Source organism: Ziziphus jujuba, chromosome 3 (genome assembly GCF_031755915.1).
Source record: "Ziziphus jujuba cultivar Dongzao chromosome 3, ASM3175591v1".
In the NCBI taxonomy this organism is placed as follows: Eukaryota; Viridiplantae; Streptophyta; class Magnoliopsida; order Rosales; family Rhamnaceae; genus Ziziphus; species Ziziphus jujuba.
Genome location: NC_083381.1, coordinates 10,463,771 through 10,481,405, shown reverse-complemented (window position 1 = coordinate 10,481,405; position 17,635 = coordinate 10,463,771). Strand labels below are relative to the sequence as shown.

The 17,635-nt window shown below is 31.9% G+C and overlaps 2 protein-coding genes across 2 annotated transcripts in view; one reads left to right on the top strand and one right to left on the bottom strand.

Moving 5' to 3' along the window:
* Positions 1–16,898, bottom strand: part of LOC107422148 (putative lipid-transfer protein DIR1) — a 324,822-nt gene extending 307,924 nt beyond the window's left edge. Inside the window, exon 1 of the mRNA XM_060815238.1 lies at positions 16,406–16,898. Coding sequence (XP_060671221.1) covers positions 16,457–16,780 — 324 coding nt within the window. The 5' untranslated portion in view covers positions 16,781–16,898 and the 3' untranslated portion in view covers positions 16,406–16,456. The remainder of the gene's footprint in view (positions 1–16,405) is intronic.
* Positions 1,033–13,749, top strand: LOC107422166 (signal peptide peptidase-like 5). The gene is made up of 14 exons (XM_016031574.4): positions 1,033–1,381; positions 1,753–1,911; positions 2,231–2,342; positions 4,059–4,178; positions 5,473–5,630; positions 6,086–6,262; positions 6,913–6,947; positions 7,057–7,213; positions 10,088–10,141; positions 10,215–10,307; positions 10,513–10,655; positions 12,698–12,768; positions 12,999–13,082; positions 13,257–13,749. Exons 1-14 carry the CDS (start codon positions 1,241–1,243, stop codon positions 13,349–13,351), a joined length of 1,599 nt encoding a protein of 532 aa, XP_015887060.2. The 5' UTR covers positions 1,033–1,240; the 3' UTR covers positions 13,352–13,749.
* Positions 16,899–17,635: the final 737 nt, after the last annotated feature.

Sequence of the window (17,635 nt, the reverse complement as noted above, 5' to 3'; positions counted from 1 at the left end):
TTTTGGCAAATGACAATTTTGATTTTTATAATATAATTGTCTTAGATATAGATATCTTATGAAGAAATGGATTAGTTAATAAATAAATAAATAAAATTGTATTAGTATTTTAAATATGAATATATAAAAATGTTAATTGTATCATTTGGAGTAAAATATATATAAGTTGTTAAACAGTTTGACTACCTAAGGGATCAAACTGAAATAAAAATGAAAAATAACGTGGGCTAAACTAAAACCAAAATAAAATATGAGGGACTGTTATTAATTTTTTTTTGGAACGAAAATGTACTTATGTCAAAAAATGCAAAATTGAGGGGTTAAAGTGAAATTTACCCTAAAATAAATAGTCAACTGTTTTCTTCCTATGAAGTCCTCAACTCAACTAAATTCAGAAAATAGCAATGTGCGTTTTCTTTTTCTTCTAAATGCTGGAACAAATATTTGGTCTATGAACAATCTAAAGTTGACTTATTTCTTATAATTTTTTAATTAAAAAATTGATGAAAAAATATCCATTGTAAATTGATCAATTTTGTTTTATTTTTTATCAATTTTTTCGTTTACAAAATTTTCAACTGAGATATAAATTATTTATCAAATATATATAATAAAGATTTTACTAAACAATATTTGTATTACCCTTTTTTTTTTCTCACTAAAATACCACATTTATATGCAGTAATTTTTCAGTCACTAAATTTGTTTATCAAGGTTTAATTACACACTAACGTGTCACTATTTTATTGAAAATGAAATATTCAAACGTTTTTTATTTTTATTTTTTATAAGTAATAGAAAGATTCGAACTTATTATATAAGAAAACAGCAAGGGAAATTGAAGCTTGTATTTTAGATAAATAAATAAGTAAATAAATATAAAGGTCCATTAAAGATTAAACACCTATATATAATATAATTTTAAGTATTAAACACCTAATAATTGAGAAAAAGAAAAGAAAAAGAAAAAGAAAAAGAAAAAAAACATTCTCATCCTGTTATGAAATAAAAGCCATTCTCAGCCTATTCCTATATTGGTTATCACCGTTAACGGTATTATCCTCCGAAATACAGTTTATTAAGGCTTTGCATTTTTGTTCCGCGAACCAAAAAAAATTTGTTTCCCAAGTTTTTTTTTTTTGGTTATTTTTTCTTCTTCTTTGCTTCCTCTCTCTCTCTCTCTCTCTCTCTCTTCTCTCCGTTTTCTCTCCCTTGGAAGAGAAATTGGCGGTGGTGGCCAATGGCGTCTTTCTCAACCAGCCTCCTCCGCCTAATTCTTCTCTTCTCTCTCATTTCTCTCTCCTTTTCAGCTTCCAGCGATGTCACCCTTGACGACGATGGGTCTCCTAAGTCCCCCTCTTGTAACAACCCTTATAAATTGGTAACACTTTAATTCATACCCATTTTCTTAGATTGAGTTTTGCAAATTTTTTTTTCCTCATACCCATTTCTTAATTTTGGTGTCTCTTTTTTTTTTTTTTTTAATTTGAAATTATTTTGGGCTTAGTGTTGGATTGTATGAAATTTGTTCCTTGTTTTATCAACCTTTTCAAATTGGTATCACTTTCATACCCATTTTGTTGATTTAATGTTCTTGTGATTTTTTCTCATACCCATTTGTTGATTTTGTTGTTTTTCTGTTTCGATTCGGTTTGGATTGTGTGTTTGTTTTGTCAAATTGTAAAAATGCTCGGTTTTCTTGTTATCCATGAAATTTTGTTGTTGTTTATTCACTGCATTTTCATTTTTCAGGTCAAGGTTAAGAATTGGGCTGATGGTGTAGAACGGGATACTTTTGTAGGGGTTAATGCAAGATTTGGGTCTTTATTGCCTATTCGTTATAACTCTACTCTCAAATGGCCTGTTGTCTTAACAAATCCCTTAAATGGCTGTTCTAAGTCCACAACACAGGTTATACATTATCTTCTTTTGATTGCAGTTGTCTTTTATGCTTTCTGACGCTTAAGAATTTTTAAGCTCTCAAGGCGGCGTTTAAATGCCTCTGTGTAGGTTGTAAAAAGAATCCTTGTTAATTTTATAAGTTCAGGAACAAAATATGCCTTATAAAATTTTAAAATTGTTTGGAAAAACTTTGACATTTTGTTTTATAGTTTTTTGGAAAGTGATCGTATAAAGCATTGATGTTTGATGAACTAATTTTAAAAAATGACTGTTCTATTTATTTTTCTAAAGCATTTGGGTGGATATGGTCACGTTTTCCCTTTTGCAGTTATCTAGATCTGTTGCATTGTCAGTACGTGGTGATTGTGACTTCACAGTTAAGGCACAGAATGCAGAGTCAGGAGGTGCCCTTGCACTGATGGTGATAAATGACAAAGAAGGTTGTTAACATCAATGCGCTTACATATATCATCTGCATTGCTTAATCTGTTTATGCTCTCCTGTTTTGGTGCAAGGAATATTGCTATGTTAGGTTTTGCAATTAGAACTTTTATTGTAGGATAGTAGAGCTTTGTTGCAGAGTAGAAAGTTGTAGCATAACTAATGGAAGAGAGCAGTCAAAAGTAATTTGAGATAGCCCCTAAAAGAAAGGAATAAGGTTGTTCAATGGGATGGCTAGAGGTAGTATAGGGTTTGGAAGTCAAAGGTACTATCGTACTAACATTTTTATTCTTGTAAATGTGGTGTGATGCCTTGATTATCTTTCTCCTTTGTTTTATCTATTTGTTATCTCTATCTGTCTTTCTTTATGTTTTCACACTAAAATATTAGTGCCTTTACTACTTATCCAATTACAACCAGTGTGCCAAGCATCACTATTCCATCTTGAAGGGGCTTTCTAACCTCAATTTGGGGATCCATAAGTTTTGTTGCATTTTCTTTTTTTCCTTTTTCTTTATTTCTTTATTTCTTTTTAAACAGGTTGCCACTGGGTCGTCCTGCATTTATTTTTGCATTTTAAGTAGGTGTTATTTCCAGTACTGTCCACCGAAAAGAAAGGTTAAAATATTTTATCTGTTGTTTGGTATAACCATACTGAAATATTTTGACATAAAGTCTGAAATGGTAAATTGTTATCTGTTATCTCTTAAACCTCAATACTTAATCCAAAACATATGTTCTATATGTTGACATATTATTTTCATCGCTGCTGGTAGTTGTTAAGTATTAAACATCAAATTCCTTGCCTTTTGGAATTTTGGGTAAGAGGGAATAATGGGTTGGGATTTTTGCTTTATTGTTATTGTTATTTTTCTGATATATTTTTTTTCAATTGCATTTGGCTTTAGCTTGAATAGGCTGGCTCTTTTGTACATGATGAATCTTAAGTATGGGATGAACCATTTGGTTGCATTTTTCCAATTTTGTTCCAGAAATTTAAAAAAAAAAAAAAATTCCTTGCTTATATTTATGTATCTATATATCTTTGTTGAATTAAACTCAATAAACTGTGTTACTATAATATCTATGTATTTAATCACGCTAATGAATATCCTGTAACTGTGTCCTCCTTAAGTTGAGTATCAATGGGACCTTTTTAACAAAAGGATCCAAGCAATAAATTAAATGGGTCTAAAATTATTTGTTACATTTTCTAGCTTATGAAAATTTATTTTGAAAAACTACTTTTTGATTCTCATGCACATTTTTTTGTTAATGTTATCCGATCCAGTCAGACACATATTATGTTAGAGAAAGATTAGTCTTCAGTTTAGTTTGTGAATCTTTAACCTTGCTAGAAGAAATTCTGCTTCATGTTTTCCCCTTTTTCTTTGACATGCATTTATGTTTTGTTTTATGCAGTAATTCTTATTTGTATTTTTTTTTTCATTTTTTTGTTTATTTATTTATTTTCCTTTTTTAAAATGATTTTCTAATTCTTCGGTAACTGCAGTCACAGTATTACCAAAAATTTCTTAGGAAATTGTATATGGTGTTGAAATGGGTCTTAGCTCGACATGCATTATAGTTGATGTGTCAAAAAAGATGAAAAAAATAATGCAATAGCAGACAGGTGATATGAATATGATGGTAAGTTTGTAAGGTCCAACCAACTTTTCAAGTACTTAATTCTGTACTGTTTTCTCTTGTTTCAGACCTTTACAAGATGGTTTGTCCTGAAAATGCCACTACTTTAAATATTTCAATACCTACTGTGATGATTCCAAAGTCAGGAGGAGAAAAGCTAAACGATTCTTTATCAAGTGGTAAAAAAGGTCAGTTTAAATTCTTACACTTTTAAACTCTGTTTTTTCTGAATGTGGATTGTAGATAGGAAATTGAATGCCACCTGCAGATCTCATGCTACAGTACAGTCGTGTTCTTATTTGGAGAGACTTCAGAAGAATAATCAGTGATTTGGACTAAAACCGTATCATTTTGTGGACTGTGGACGCCCTTATAAATATTTTCATACATACTTGTACATGGACCAATTATACTTTTGAGATAGCTTGTTCTTTATATGGCTATATGAGTTGTTAATAATGGTCACAATGGTGAATATTAGGGTCTGTGACTCCATTCAACTTAGTCAGCTAAAATCCTTTATCCAAAACACAGAATTTGGGTAGCTATAGAGGTCCTTTCGAAGCTTCTTTTGGTCCTCGATATGAATTGTTTTTCTGTACCTGGTCATATCTAAGCACAATATCACTTTTAGTATAACAATTGTTGCATTACCACTGTTCTCAAAAGTGTTTTGAGGCACAATTTTTTGGGTGAAACATCCGACAGGCCTACTCAAAATAATCCTTATTTATAATTCAGGTGCAAATGGTGCATAGCATAATCTCCAATAAGTGAGGTGTAGGCCTTATATGTAACACTTAACACTAGTTATTTTTCTTAACCATGTTCAAACTTTAGTAGAGTTCCTATAAATTAAGATGAGCAACAAGGCCCAAGTTTGAGATCTCAGCCCAGATAGCTACATGCTGCATGCTATCAAAAGCATATTCTCTGAGTTTCCAATGACTTCTGGTACTGGTTTACATTTTCCAGCATTCCCTCTTGTACTTTTAAGAATATCTCCACTATGTTCTCTAATTTTTGCATCACTTTTGTACGTTTGACAGTCTTAACAGTCTTGCAATTTAAATGTATGTTTTTGATTTTCAAATCATTTTAATACCTAAAAGGCACATGCCTCTTTGTCTTGTGACTTAGGCCATGCCCTGTACCATGTAGAAAACCGGACTTTTTCTGTTTTCACCTTTTCAAATACTGATCTTGAGATTGTGAGCTAATGGCACACTGTTGCTAAGCTATTTCATTAGGTGGAGGATTGATTTCATTTCTTCTAACTTTAAAGGGCTAGAATCTAAGATTATCTGGTGTATAAGGTGAAATCTTCTCTTTATTTATTTATTTATTTATTTATTTTTGGACGGACAATGAATATTGATTGATATTTCATCTTTGCACTTGGAGCCGACAGCCTGTTTTAAGGAGCCTTTAATAAAGGTAGGTGTGCTATATGTATTTCTCATTTGTATTTTTCTAATGCAGTGGAAGTTGCTATGTATTCTCCAAAACGCCCAGTCGTGGACTTCTCAGTGGTATTCTTATGGATGATGGCTGTTGGGACACTTGCAGTTGCTACACTTTGGTCAGATTTTACTTCTGTTGAGGAAACCGATGAGCGTTATAATGAGCTATCGCCAAAGGTTTTTAAATACAAGCCTCTTATTCTCAAACAATAATATTAGAGTCACCAAATTTGTTTACCAAATCTTGATACCAAATGATGTGGCATTATCTTATTTGGTTCACTTTCCATGATTTTAGGTTATATTAATTTGTCAACCAAACAAACTTCTATATTACTTGGTAAACAAATTTGGTGTCATTTTTAAATGCCTGTATCTCAGATGTGACTTTGATTTTCTCCCTGTATATTATACAGTTTACTTTATTACTGTGTCTGTTTTTCTATTTTTTGGTGGGAATGGAGCATCAAATCTAGGAGCCAGGGTAAAGGCTTCCAAAACAATATATATATATATATATATTTGTATCTTCTTTACTTGTATCTTTAAACTATTTTATTTTTTGATTATTGTTGGAGTGCAGTAATTATGGATAATATTGGCATTTGAATATCCTCTTCTTTCATCTGCAGAGATCTTCTAAAGATGAAACAAGTAAAGATGATGAGAGTGACATTCTTGATATTAATGCAAAGGGTGCTGTAGTGTTTGTCTTAACAGCTTCAACTTTTCTGGTGCTTCTATATTTTTTTATGTCATCTTGGTTTGTCTGGGTGCTGATTATACTTTTCTCCATTGGTGGTATTGAGGTAAGACAGTTCTGTCTGCTATGTTATTTCTTGCTGAAATAAGAAATGGTACTTTTGGCTGAATGATAATTGATAAGATGGTTGCCATGCATGAAAATTTGGGGAGCTGGGACAAGAAAAATTCATATATGTGTGCCTTCATCCATAGGATGCATAATAATGCATCTTATACGAAGAAATAGATGCAATTTTCATTTTTCTGTTTCTTGGTATGATATTAAATTACAATTTTATAGAAATTACATTAACCTCAAGTTGGTTACCAATGTATGTCCCTTTTTTTTTTTAATCTGTTGGCATAACATTATTATTGTTATTATTATTATTTTTTATGTACATCAAAGTGGCAGTGTGCTGCATCTTTTTATATTTTGACTTTGCTCCAACAAAAAGGTGCTTAAACCTTTTAAATGTGATCTTTAGACCAAAGTTTTGATCATACATGAGATTAGAAGTCAGATACAGTGGTTACCCTAACTAGAGGGGACAACGCATACACATTACTTTTTCCATTTTCCTTTTATTATTATTTTTTAATATTTTTCTTTTTATATATACTTTGTCACCTTGAATGGCATATTTCCATTATGGAAACCAATGCTATCACTATACTTCTGTCTCCAGCTTATTGGTATAGCTTTTGCATACAGGGAATGCATAATGTTATAGTAAGCCTGATTTCAAGGTACATCCAAAATTTTTTCACCCCTCCTGCTGAACCTGTTACTAGCTGCATTATGTATAATAGTTTATTATTAATTTTTTATCTTACTCTTTTACTATTTGTGGAGCAGTAAATGCAGAAGCTGTGGGAGGAAGACGTTGACTTTGCCTCTTGTGGGGGAGATTTCTATCCTCTCATTCATTGTATTACTTTTCTGTATGGCATTTGCAATTGTCTGGATTATCAAGAGAAAATCTTCACATGCTTGGATTGGGCAAGATATTCTTGTAAGTTTCATGTATCAGTGTCTTTGGTTCTATGTGCTAGCCTAATTGTACTTCGTACATAGTCGGGTTCTAAGCTTTTGGGTTTGATGGAACATGGTATTGATGTAGAACAGGTAGAGAAGAAAAGAAAACGGAAAATTAAAAGATAGGGCTCTAGTATCACACTAGAACAATTTTAGGAATCATTCCTAAAATCCCTAGGTATCACAGCTAATTTTGGTTTTCACTAGGCATCACACCTAGTTTTGGTTTGCATTACACAAAAGCAGAGAAAATAATCTCAGAAAAATATTTGTATTATTCATCAACTGTCTCATAGGGTTATAACCTCTATATAATAAAACAACCTAACAACATAAGGAAACTAAAATAATAGGAAACCCTAATTAAATAAGGAAACTAAATAATAAAACCACCTAATAAACATAAGAAAACTAAAATAATAAAATAAATCTAATTAAATATAGAAGCTAAATTCAACTAAAACTACTTGGATCCTTAAAGGTCCCAAATGGCCCATCTTCATCCTATATCATTCCAAATCAAAGTTTAGGCCTTAGAATATGGTTTTCCCTCCTTTCATAAGTTTTCGAAAATTGTTTCCATCTTGCATCAATTCCTTGTTTCCATCCTGCATTAGGTGTAACTTGTGAGAGCATAGTTTACTAATCTGGTCATATGTTTGATCTTTCTTACGCCATTTTTGTTACATTGTTGTGTTGTACATGTTTAAGCTTTTGGTATTGATAAGGTTAAAAAAATCATTTGAGATAAGAGTGGTTAAGTGTGCAGATTATTGGGTCTAGTCCCTGTTTTCCTGAATATTTTCAGTGCTTATATCTTGTTGCCTTGGAAATCCTATAGTTTTGTTTATGTCCTTGGATATTACATGAGATATTTTCTAAACATTCAATCTATTATACCAGTGGTCCATTATTGTTGATGTCAATTTTGCTTTATATTGCAAAATTCGTAATGTATAGTTCTGTGTTTTATGCTTTTCTTCTTAGTTACCTATTTTTATTTTAGTCGTTTTGGTAGAATTGTCATCTACATGGTTCTATTAGTCTTAGTTGAATGAGAGTCAATCTCCGGATCAGAATAATTTTCTGCTATCTTCTTCTCTTTGTTTTCTTATTTTTAAATTTTCTTTTCCTTTTGGGAAAGGGGCAGGGGAACAGAAGAAAGATTATTTTTTATTTTTTTATTTTTTTTACTTTTTATTTAAAAAGAAAACTTACTTAACTGCTGAACTCAACCATAAGTGGAACGAAATAAGAGTTTGTGAGAGTTTCTCAAATGAGGATCAAGTGAAAATGGTTAGCTGAATAATTGGAGCTGAGACATTGAGTTTGAGAATAGAAAGGGTTCTTATGCTTATTGGCATTTAGCCATAGTTTGTTAAAACTTAGCAGTAAGATTTTTTGTTTTGGAAGTTGAACAAGGGGAGAGCTTTGGTGAGGATTGGAATGGGGTGCATTGCTCGTGTATTTTCAAGTTGGACTTTTGGTGATTTTTTGGATGTGTTAGATGATAAAAGAAGCTGAAGAGAATTTCATAAAGGCAGGAGATTTGTTAGAGAGTTTTGAGTAAGTTTTTACTTCCTATGTATTGAAAGAATACTATAATTTTAAAGAAGACCTATTAGAGGCCTCTAAGTTATTAGTTTATGGTAGAAGCTTTAAAGTTATTATTCCTGGGGGAAGATATGCAAGTTGATCAGTTCTTTGCAGAGAACTTCTTCATCTTTAGCTTATTTAATTACTCTTCATTCCATCTCTAACAAAATTGCTCAGTTTCTAGAAAACCAACAAATTAGCACTTTTGGTATGTTGAATATAGCTGTGGTGATATGATGAGTGTGTTTAGGATTTTTGGAATAACATCCAATTTGCTGAGGAAGTTCTGAGAAAATGTATCAGGCAAGTTTTGTTCCAAATAAGATAATGTTCTTTTCTGCAATTAGTTGGCGAAGCTTGTTAATTAGGTGGTTGGGACAAATGGTTTTTAGAAGGACCTGTCATGGTCCATATGCAAAAATGAACCCTAAATATTCACCTTTTATTTGGTTTTTAAATTATGGATGGATTGTATTACCCTGAAATTTTCTTATCTTTTCTGAATGATAAGGAGAAAAAAACAAATTAAGTGGAGGGACTTCTGTTCAATGAAATAGAAGATGAGAAAACCCCTAGGGCTTTGAGGGGTGCATCTTATGTTTCCCTTATCAAGCAAGCCACTCCTAATCGCCCTTGGCCATCTTGGGGGTATCATTGTCCAGTTCCCTATTAGAAAATTTCAGTTAGCGAGTTCCAAGTTTTCTGGTAAAGGTTTGAAACCCATTAAGAATGATCATCTATCAAAAAGTTTCAACAGTATATATGACAAAAGAACTTAGGAGAGTCTGATAGTCCATAATCTTTTTAGTTGGAACACTGGGATCAGAAACAACTCCTTCAAGCAATGGAAGAAGAGATGACCATTTGGTGCAGTCCCTAAAATTTCTTAAAAAATCTAAATCCTAGAAGTGGAAGTTGAATTAATGCAAGAGGTGAACTAAAAGATAGAGGCATGTTCATGATAAAGATGACCTAAAATTGTTGATGTTAGTAGTTGATCTCCCTTTGAAACATCTTCTCTAGTATAATGTGGGTATCTTGCAATAATTCCAATAAGCATTTTATAGAAGTGCAGAAAGATATTCATATTGTTGTGCATTTTCTACTGTTGCAATTTATAAGTTCTCCCCAATATTTGTAATTGGTGGACTGCTTTATACTAAATGTTTCTCTACACAGTATTTGTAGCCATGCTAATTCTTTGAGAACCTACTTATGTCAGTCTGCTCCTTTACGTGCAACTTTGTTATGACAGGGTATCTGCTTGATGATAACAGTCTTGCAAATTGCTCGATTACCTAATATCAGGGTATTAATTCGTTTCCTTATCTAATTGATAGCATGCTGCACCTTATCTTTACAATTCTTTTCATATATTTCAGGTTGCTACTATACTTCTATGTTGTGCGTTTGTTTATGACATCTTTTGGGTATTTATATCACCAGTGTTGTTCAAAGAGAGTGTCATGATTGCAGTAAGTTCCTATATTAGCTTCTATTTTTGTTTCTTATGTTTTTAAATTACCAATTGCAATCCTTTTATGCTAAGCAGTGAGATTGATTCATAGTTCTTTGGTGATGATGTTTTGTTGACTAGAATTTAGTGTTGCAATATGTGGAGTCATGTAAAATGTTGTATTTTGACTGTTTCCTTATATGGGATTTCTTTGTTGCTCATAGGTTGCTCGAGGTGACAATAGTGGTGGAGAAGCTATGCCCATGCTTTTAAGAGTACCTCGTACTTTTGACCCTTGGGGTGGTTATGATATGGTTGGCTTTGGGGATATTCTCTTTCCTGGTTTGCTTGTTTCATTTTCTCATAGGTAGTGTTTTCACTCTGTACTGAATTTCTATTAATAATTACAAGTTCAAATACTACATAAATATTTCAAGATTCACTTTTTGTTTTTAAATAGCCTTTTTGTGGATTGGATGATGTGTTTTACTGTCATATAAGGTCATATTCTTTGCTAGAATATTAGAAGTTTTTAAATTCTAGTTTCTTAATCTTTATGTTTTCCAAGTGATAGATTAAGGCATGTCATCCTTTCAGTGGCTCTTTCACTTTGGTCATTTTCTAGAGTATATACATAAATAGTTTTAGAATGTTTGAGGTTGGATAGTTACGACACATTAAACCACTTACCTCAGATGGCCGAGGAACATCTCAACGAGGAACAAAAATTCCCTTTTTGCCAGGCTGTTTGCAAAAATAAAAATAAAAATGAAAATGGAGGGATCAGAATCTGTTGCAAAGAAACTTAGCACACACTTTGGAAGTTAATTTTTATGATTTGTTGTATGGTAAGAGTAGTCATCTTTGTTTCTTACATATGACATCTATAAAAAAGATGGAGTGAAAATGCTTTTGCAATTAGCATAATCTTAAATTTGTTCTGATATTTAAACTCTGTCAATTTTAATTACAATGGGGCAAAAGGCTAGTATATGAATTGAATGATTCTAGAGTTGTTACTGGAGGTCACTTTTTTCTGTTCAATTTTAACCACAAATATTGGGAAAATAAATTGCATATATCACAAAATTATTGCTACTAAGTGACTCAATAAACACCATGGACACATTTTCTTTGACAAAAATGTCGTCCTAGTTGGTGACACCCCTACTGATTAAGGATCTGCCTATATTTGCATTCATGATGGGTTTTGTGGTTTAAAAATTGTGGTTTAACAGCTCACAGAACTGTTGTTTTGTAGGGGTTTGCATTTTAGAATTTTTTTATTTTTATTTATTTTTTTTTCTCCCAGTTTCTATCCGTGGCTAAAGGTTATTGTTGGAGCAGTTAATGCTCAAGTAATTGTTTTGATTTACGTTTAAGCCTCCTTTTGTATTTTTGTATTTTTACTTTTGAGTAGGTTTACATATTCTACTTATCCTATCCAAGTTGTTAGTTGTATAATCATGTTATAATATTCTAAGACTGCCTAAATAAGTTGGCATTATGGTAATTGAATTTTAGTTTTGGAATTATTATTTATTTATATTATATTTGAAAGATGCATAGTTTTGGCACTGAAATAGAATAAACATGGGGGAATTTTGTCTACCCCAATGGATGTTAAAACCATGGAATACCTACAACCAACAGATGTTTAGCAAGTGGGTATATTTTGACCATGTCATGTCATGTCATTTCTAACAACTGTGTCTACAGATCTTAGGTATATCTACCAGTTTTCCCATTTCATTCAACTCTAAGAGCCCAATTTATCAAATGGAGTCCTCTAATAGAGGGTTGTGTTATATCACCTCTAAAATTGTCGGGTTGAGCAATGTTTTCTGGTGTCCCTGCATTTTTTTTTTTTTTTTTGTAAGACGAGTTTTTCTGTAACTCATTTATACATTTTTTCTGTTGTTCTTTGTAATATCTTCATTTGTTTATCAAGGGAAAGGCTAACTAGGTAGAAGAAACGGAAATTACTAGTTGTCAATGTTTTGAGGTTCTAAATATTGGTTGAATAAGGTACATTTTCCACGAGTTACATATATATGCAAATGCACAGTATCATTTTCCTATCCAGATGCCTTGATAGAAAAATCTCATTGTGTTTTGGACTGTGGGATATTGTCACACACCCCCCCCCCCCCCCAAAAAAACCATATATATATATATATTGTATATATATATATTGGTCAATTTTTTCCGGTGTTCCTTGATGATTATGTTAGCTAAGTCAAAGAGTTAGATTTTTATTTATTTATTTATTTATTTCCAGTATTTACTTTGTTGAATATATGCAGTGTTCCTTGATATTTGTATTTGGTGCTTCCAAATGCAACATTTTTCTCATACGAGACTATTTCTATGCATCCCTAAATTTGCAAATTTCTGTTGTTGTCTCAGATTTGACAAAGCAAATAAGAAGAGTTTTTCAACTTCATACTTTCCTTGGTTGATGTCAGGCTATGGCTTAGGTGAGTGCTTTTATGACACATTTATCCAAATTAATTTATTTGCAGAATTCAGATAGCAGTCTTTTTTTTTTCCTAGTGTATATGTTCATACTTTGATAAACATTTTGCTAGAAACCATGGTGTAGTCTATAACTTTCTTAATACTTCCAAGTAGGTTGAAACTAACTGATCCATGCATTTCTATTTTGTTATTTGCCATTGATATTGATTGGGTTGATGCTGGTTTTCAGGCCTTTTCCTTACATATCTGGGATTATATATAATGAATGGGCATGGTCAACCTGCACTGCTCTATCTTGTTCCATGTACACTAGGTAATATTTTCACTCTGATGTTTTTTTTGGTTTATAGATCTCATCTAATCAGTTTTCTGAGTATTCTTTACGGCCTTAGCTTCACTTTTCTTTTTCTTTTTGTCTATATAATTGTTGGATCTCATGCATTGTTCTTCCCATTTTCAAAATTCTCTCTGTTTTCTTTGTTATCAGGTGTTACTGTTATATTGGGTTCGATAAGAGGTGAGTTGAGGGAACTCTGGAATTATGGCACAGAGGAATCTCATGAATCTTCTAGTGAGGCTTGAAGCTTTAGATGTTTCGAGGTCCCCCACGGTCACATACTCTCAGAAATCATGCCGATTTCCATTAAATTTGCAGTTTAAAGAAATTGCTTCGTTAATTCTTCTTCTGAATAGGGATCTTATGACAGTATGTATGAAGAAATCGGTGGTAATTGGATAGGCAGGGTTATTCCATACATGGCTATATTCACTCTTGGGTTTTTATTCATGTGTATTTACCATAATTGGTATCTCTTTGGCCCAGAGTTAGTTCTACCACTGCCTTGTTGTTTATCTTGTAAAAATTCTCTGTTTGAAATGATTTTATTAGTCTTGTAATATCCAAAAAAGTTCACCCTGATTGGTTCATGTAATTTTATAATTCCGGACGGTATGTATTAAGTTCAAATCTCTTTCTTATCCTTGTAAAGCTTTTTTTTTTTTTTTTTAAATATCTTTTATGGTTTTCTAAGTCAAATCATAAGTAATTGTTGATCTCTTTTATGGTTTTCTAAGTCAAATCATAAGTAAGGTAGTAACCATTACCATTGGAAACGAAGAGTTGATAGAAACGATATTCATGAATATTGTTTAAGTTCTTTGACTTTCGAAAACTAGAAAATTATATGTGAAAAATGAATCAATATTTTGTTAATTAAATTGTCATGTCAATTGCTGGATGATCAATGGCAAATGCCTCAACAAGTATACAAGAATAAAATAGTTCGAGGATAGACAAAAATGTGGTTAGGGATGTGACAAAAAGACTAGTAGCTTATAGGGGCTAGTCTGCCCCCAGCATACACAATTCTTAGAGGCTATCATTAACCATTGAGTGTATAACCCTCTTTTCCTTTTGTAACAGTACCCATCTGGTTCAACACAACTACTCCTTTAGACTTTATCTGTTGTTAGTTTTTCTTTTTGTAGAAAAAAAAAAAAAATTGAAAGGATAGATGTTGGCATAGCCTTGCAATTTCAAGTGGTGGATTAAATTTGTGTTGGTTGGACAATCTGTGTATTATACCTGGCAATTCGGGTTGGTGGGTCGTGTTCGTGTCAACCCGTTTAATAATCGTGTCAAAAATATCTAACCCGAACACGACCCATTTATTAATCGTGTCAGGTACCTAAAACACTAACCCGACCTGTTTATAAACAGGTCAACACGACACGACCCGTTTAACACGATTATTTTAACGGGTCGTGTTGACCTATTAACCCGTTAACCTGAAATTGACCTATTAACCCGAAAACTAACCTATTAACCCGTTAACCCGAAAATTAACCTATTAACCCGAAATTTTTTTTTAATTTTTTTAAATTTTTATGTTTTTGTTTTATTAAAGTTGTATTTTTTGTTTTTAAAAAATTAGTAATAGAAAATTATTTTTATAAAATTTTTAATTTATAATATTTTTTAGTTATTAAATATTATATTAATGATAAAATATTAATTTAAAATTAAATTTAAATGGGTTGTAATAGGTATATAATCGTGTCGGGTTGAAACTGACACGTTTAATAAATGGGTCGTAACTGGTCAATTTCGAGTTAAACAGGTCAACCCGAAAATGACACGATTAATAATCGTGTTAAACGGGTTGACCCGATTATGACCCAAATCCATTTATAATAAACCCAAACCCATTTATTCCGTGTCGTTTTCGAGTCGTGTCGCCGTGTCATGATCCAAATTGCCAGGTCTACTGTGTATATCTATGTTCATAGTTGTACAACCGAGTTAATTAACCATAGAGTTAATTATTATTAACTCTCTCCAAGAAAAAAAAAAAAAAAAAACCCAACATTTCATTTATTGATGAATTACAGTTAACTATATATATTTTTTTCGGGTGGGTAGAAAACAATCAATTACTAATTCATCAAAACAATTCTAATGCAATTATAATCTGTTTTGGGAAATGGATAAACACCTATATTGCTCGGACTCAGCAAAAATGGTGAAATATTCGTGTCAACACGGTGTGACACGGTTATGTGTACGGGATACACATTGGATATTGAATTTGCAATAGGATCTACTTTTTGTGGCTTGGTTAAGAAAAGAATTAAAAAGACGTGTATAGTTAGAGTATTGGAAAACTAGAACTTTAGGTTTACTAAAAGTTTTATTCTCTTTATTAAAAGTTTAGGTTTACGCAAACTCTTATTAAAATTTTATGTTTAAATTTACAACATATTAAATTTTAGGATTTTTGACATTGTTATCTTCTGAACTTTGTATTTTATGTTTAGCATCTATACCTTCTGAACTTAGAATTTTTTAACAGCAATTCGCCGAAGCATGTATTTTTCGCAGGTTTGGCACCACCAAGCTGGAATGGTATTGTAGTAAAAAAACAAAATTGCAAATTTAGGGGAAATAGGTGTTAAACATGAAATACACGGTACAAATTGTAAATTTCCTGAAAGTCCACGGGACAACAATGCCAAAAACCCTAAATTTTATTAATTTTTTCAATTTCTTTTTATAGGTATTCCCATACCTCTATTCAGAATTTGGATCCTTTTGAGCCCTATCCCCATATATGATCGGACTCCCAGATGCATATATGACCATCTGTATATGACCCTTGTATAGTAGACATTTTTTTTAAATATTGTTATTTATCATCACTATCACTAATGATCATTATTATTGATAATGCAACAATTATTAATTAATTTTGTCAAAAAAGTAAAAATCGATATGAAAAATTGAACCCGTAACATCTATTAATTAAATCACCACAATCAACTCTCAGATCCAAAGCCAATAACAGTAAGTACATTTGATAGATGAAGCACATGATATAGAAAGAAACTCTCCAGCTTACTAGCATAAGCTAGATAGCAAGAACAACATATTAGCAATCAATACCATAAACAAGCAAAGTAATAATGATTTATAAGGAGCAACATGACTTAAAATGCCTGAGAAAAGCATTTCAAGTTTCATATACTTATTATATAGCCACACACATATATCTATATATATATATATATATATATATATATATTTAAGAATTCTTTTATCCAGGATTTTCAAAGTTAATGACATTGAAAGCACATCACATTAACTTCCAAGATTCTGAATAAGAGAATCACTGTGTATATATTATTAGTCTAACAACTAGCAGGATGAGGAAGCTTGCACTTTCGAGGAAGCTGCATTGCCAAATTAGGGTCAATCCCAAGGGAAGGAAGAAGGTTGGAATTCCTGTAAGAACAGAGGCACTGGAAATCTGCATGGGAAAGTGCAGAGCAGCAGTTGGCAGATGGTGGGCTAGGGTTTGGTGCTGTCACTGCAGGTTTGCAGGTCATCAAACCTGAAACTGACACTTTGCAAATGGTTTGGGCATTTGAGACTTGAAAAACTCCATGGCTAGCCATGGCAATTAGCAGCAAAGCTACTACCATTATCTTTGGAGAAGAAGAAGAAGCCTTCATTCTTGATATATAGTATATATGTTTATATATGATCTTCAGAGTAAAGTCTCTCTCTTCTCTTTTGATCTGTATAGCTTAATCCGTTTGTATGATATATATATATATATAGAGAGCCAGAGAGAGAGAGAGAGAGAGAGAGAGAGAGAGAGAGGATTAATGGCCCGTGAACCAATATTTTGGTGGTTATAAATGCATATGAGTGCCCGTACTGTAGTGTCACGAGACACGTCGTTGTGGTGTGGAGAGCTTCCTACCATTTTCTTAATCATTGAGTTAATGCATACACGGCATGTCCAGAGAGAAGACCTTTTAATTATATTATATTATTATTATTATTATTATAATTATTATTTTGTTTTTTGGCTAATAGATAAGGAATAAGCTCGAGTATGGATTTGAAAAGTGAGGTCATCTTGGTTAATTTATAGGTGAAGTAATATTTTCATTAAGGGTACGAAATTGCATTTAGTATTCTCTAGTTTGAGATCAGTATATTTTTTAACCGGTAAGTTTAAAATGTCATAATTTAAATTTTTTTAAGTTTCACATTTTTATATTCTCGTCCAATCCAATTTCTCACAAATAGTATTGATCACAGGGTCTAAGTTAAAGGGTACTAAAATGCTAATTACTTAACCTATTTAGGCTTCATTTGCCAATGATTTTAGGAGTTCTAAAATCAATTATAAAATGATTTTAGATCATTTTGGTGTTCGATAAAATTCTAGTAAAGCTAATTATTTGAGAAGTTTGACAATCACACAGTTTTTAAAATCAAGTTTAAGTTAGATTTTCAAAATCTATTCCCTTTATAATCATAATAGATAAATTTAAATTTTCAAAATACCTTTAATT

Bases quoted from the DNA above. Each gene is read 5' to 3' on its own strand.
- LOC107422166 (XM_016031574.4), top strand. From the start codon at position 1,241: ATGGCGTCTTTCTCAACCAGCCTCCTCCGCCTAATTCTTCTCTTCTCT. The intron at 10,142-10,214 runs GTATTAATTCGT...CATATATTTCAG, and splicing joins CTCGATTACCTAATATCAGG to GTTGCTACTATACTTCTATG. The intron at 10,308-10,512 runs GTAAGTTCCTAT...TGTTGCTCATAG, and splicing joins AAGAGAGTGTCATGATTGCA to GTTGCTCGAGGTGACAATAG.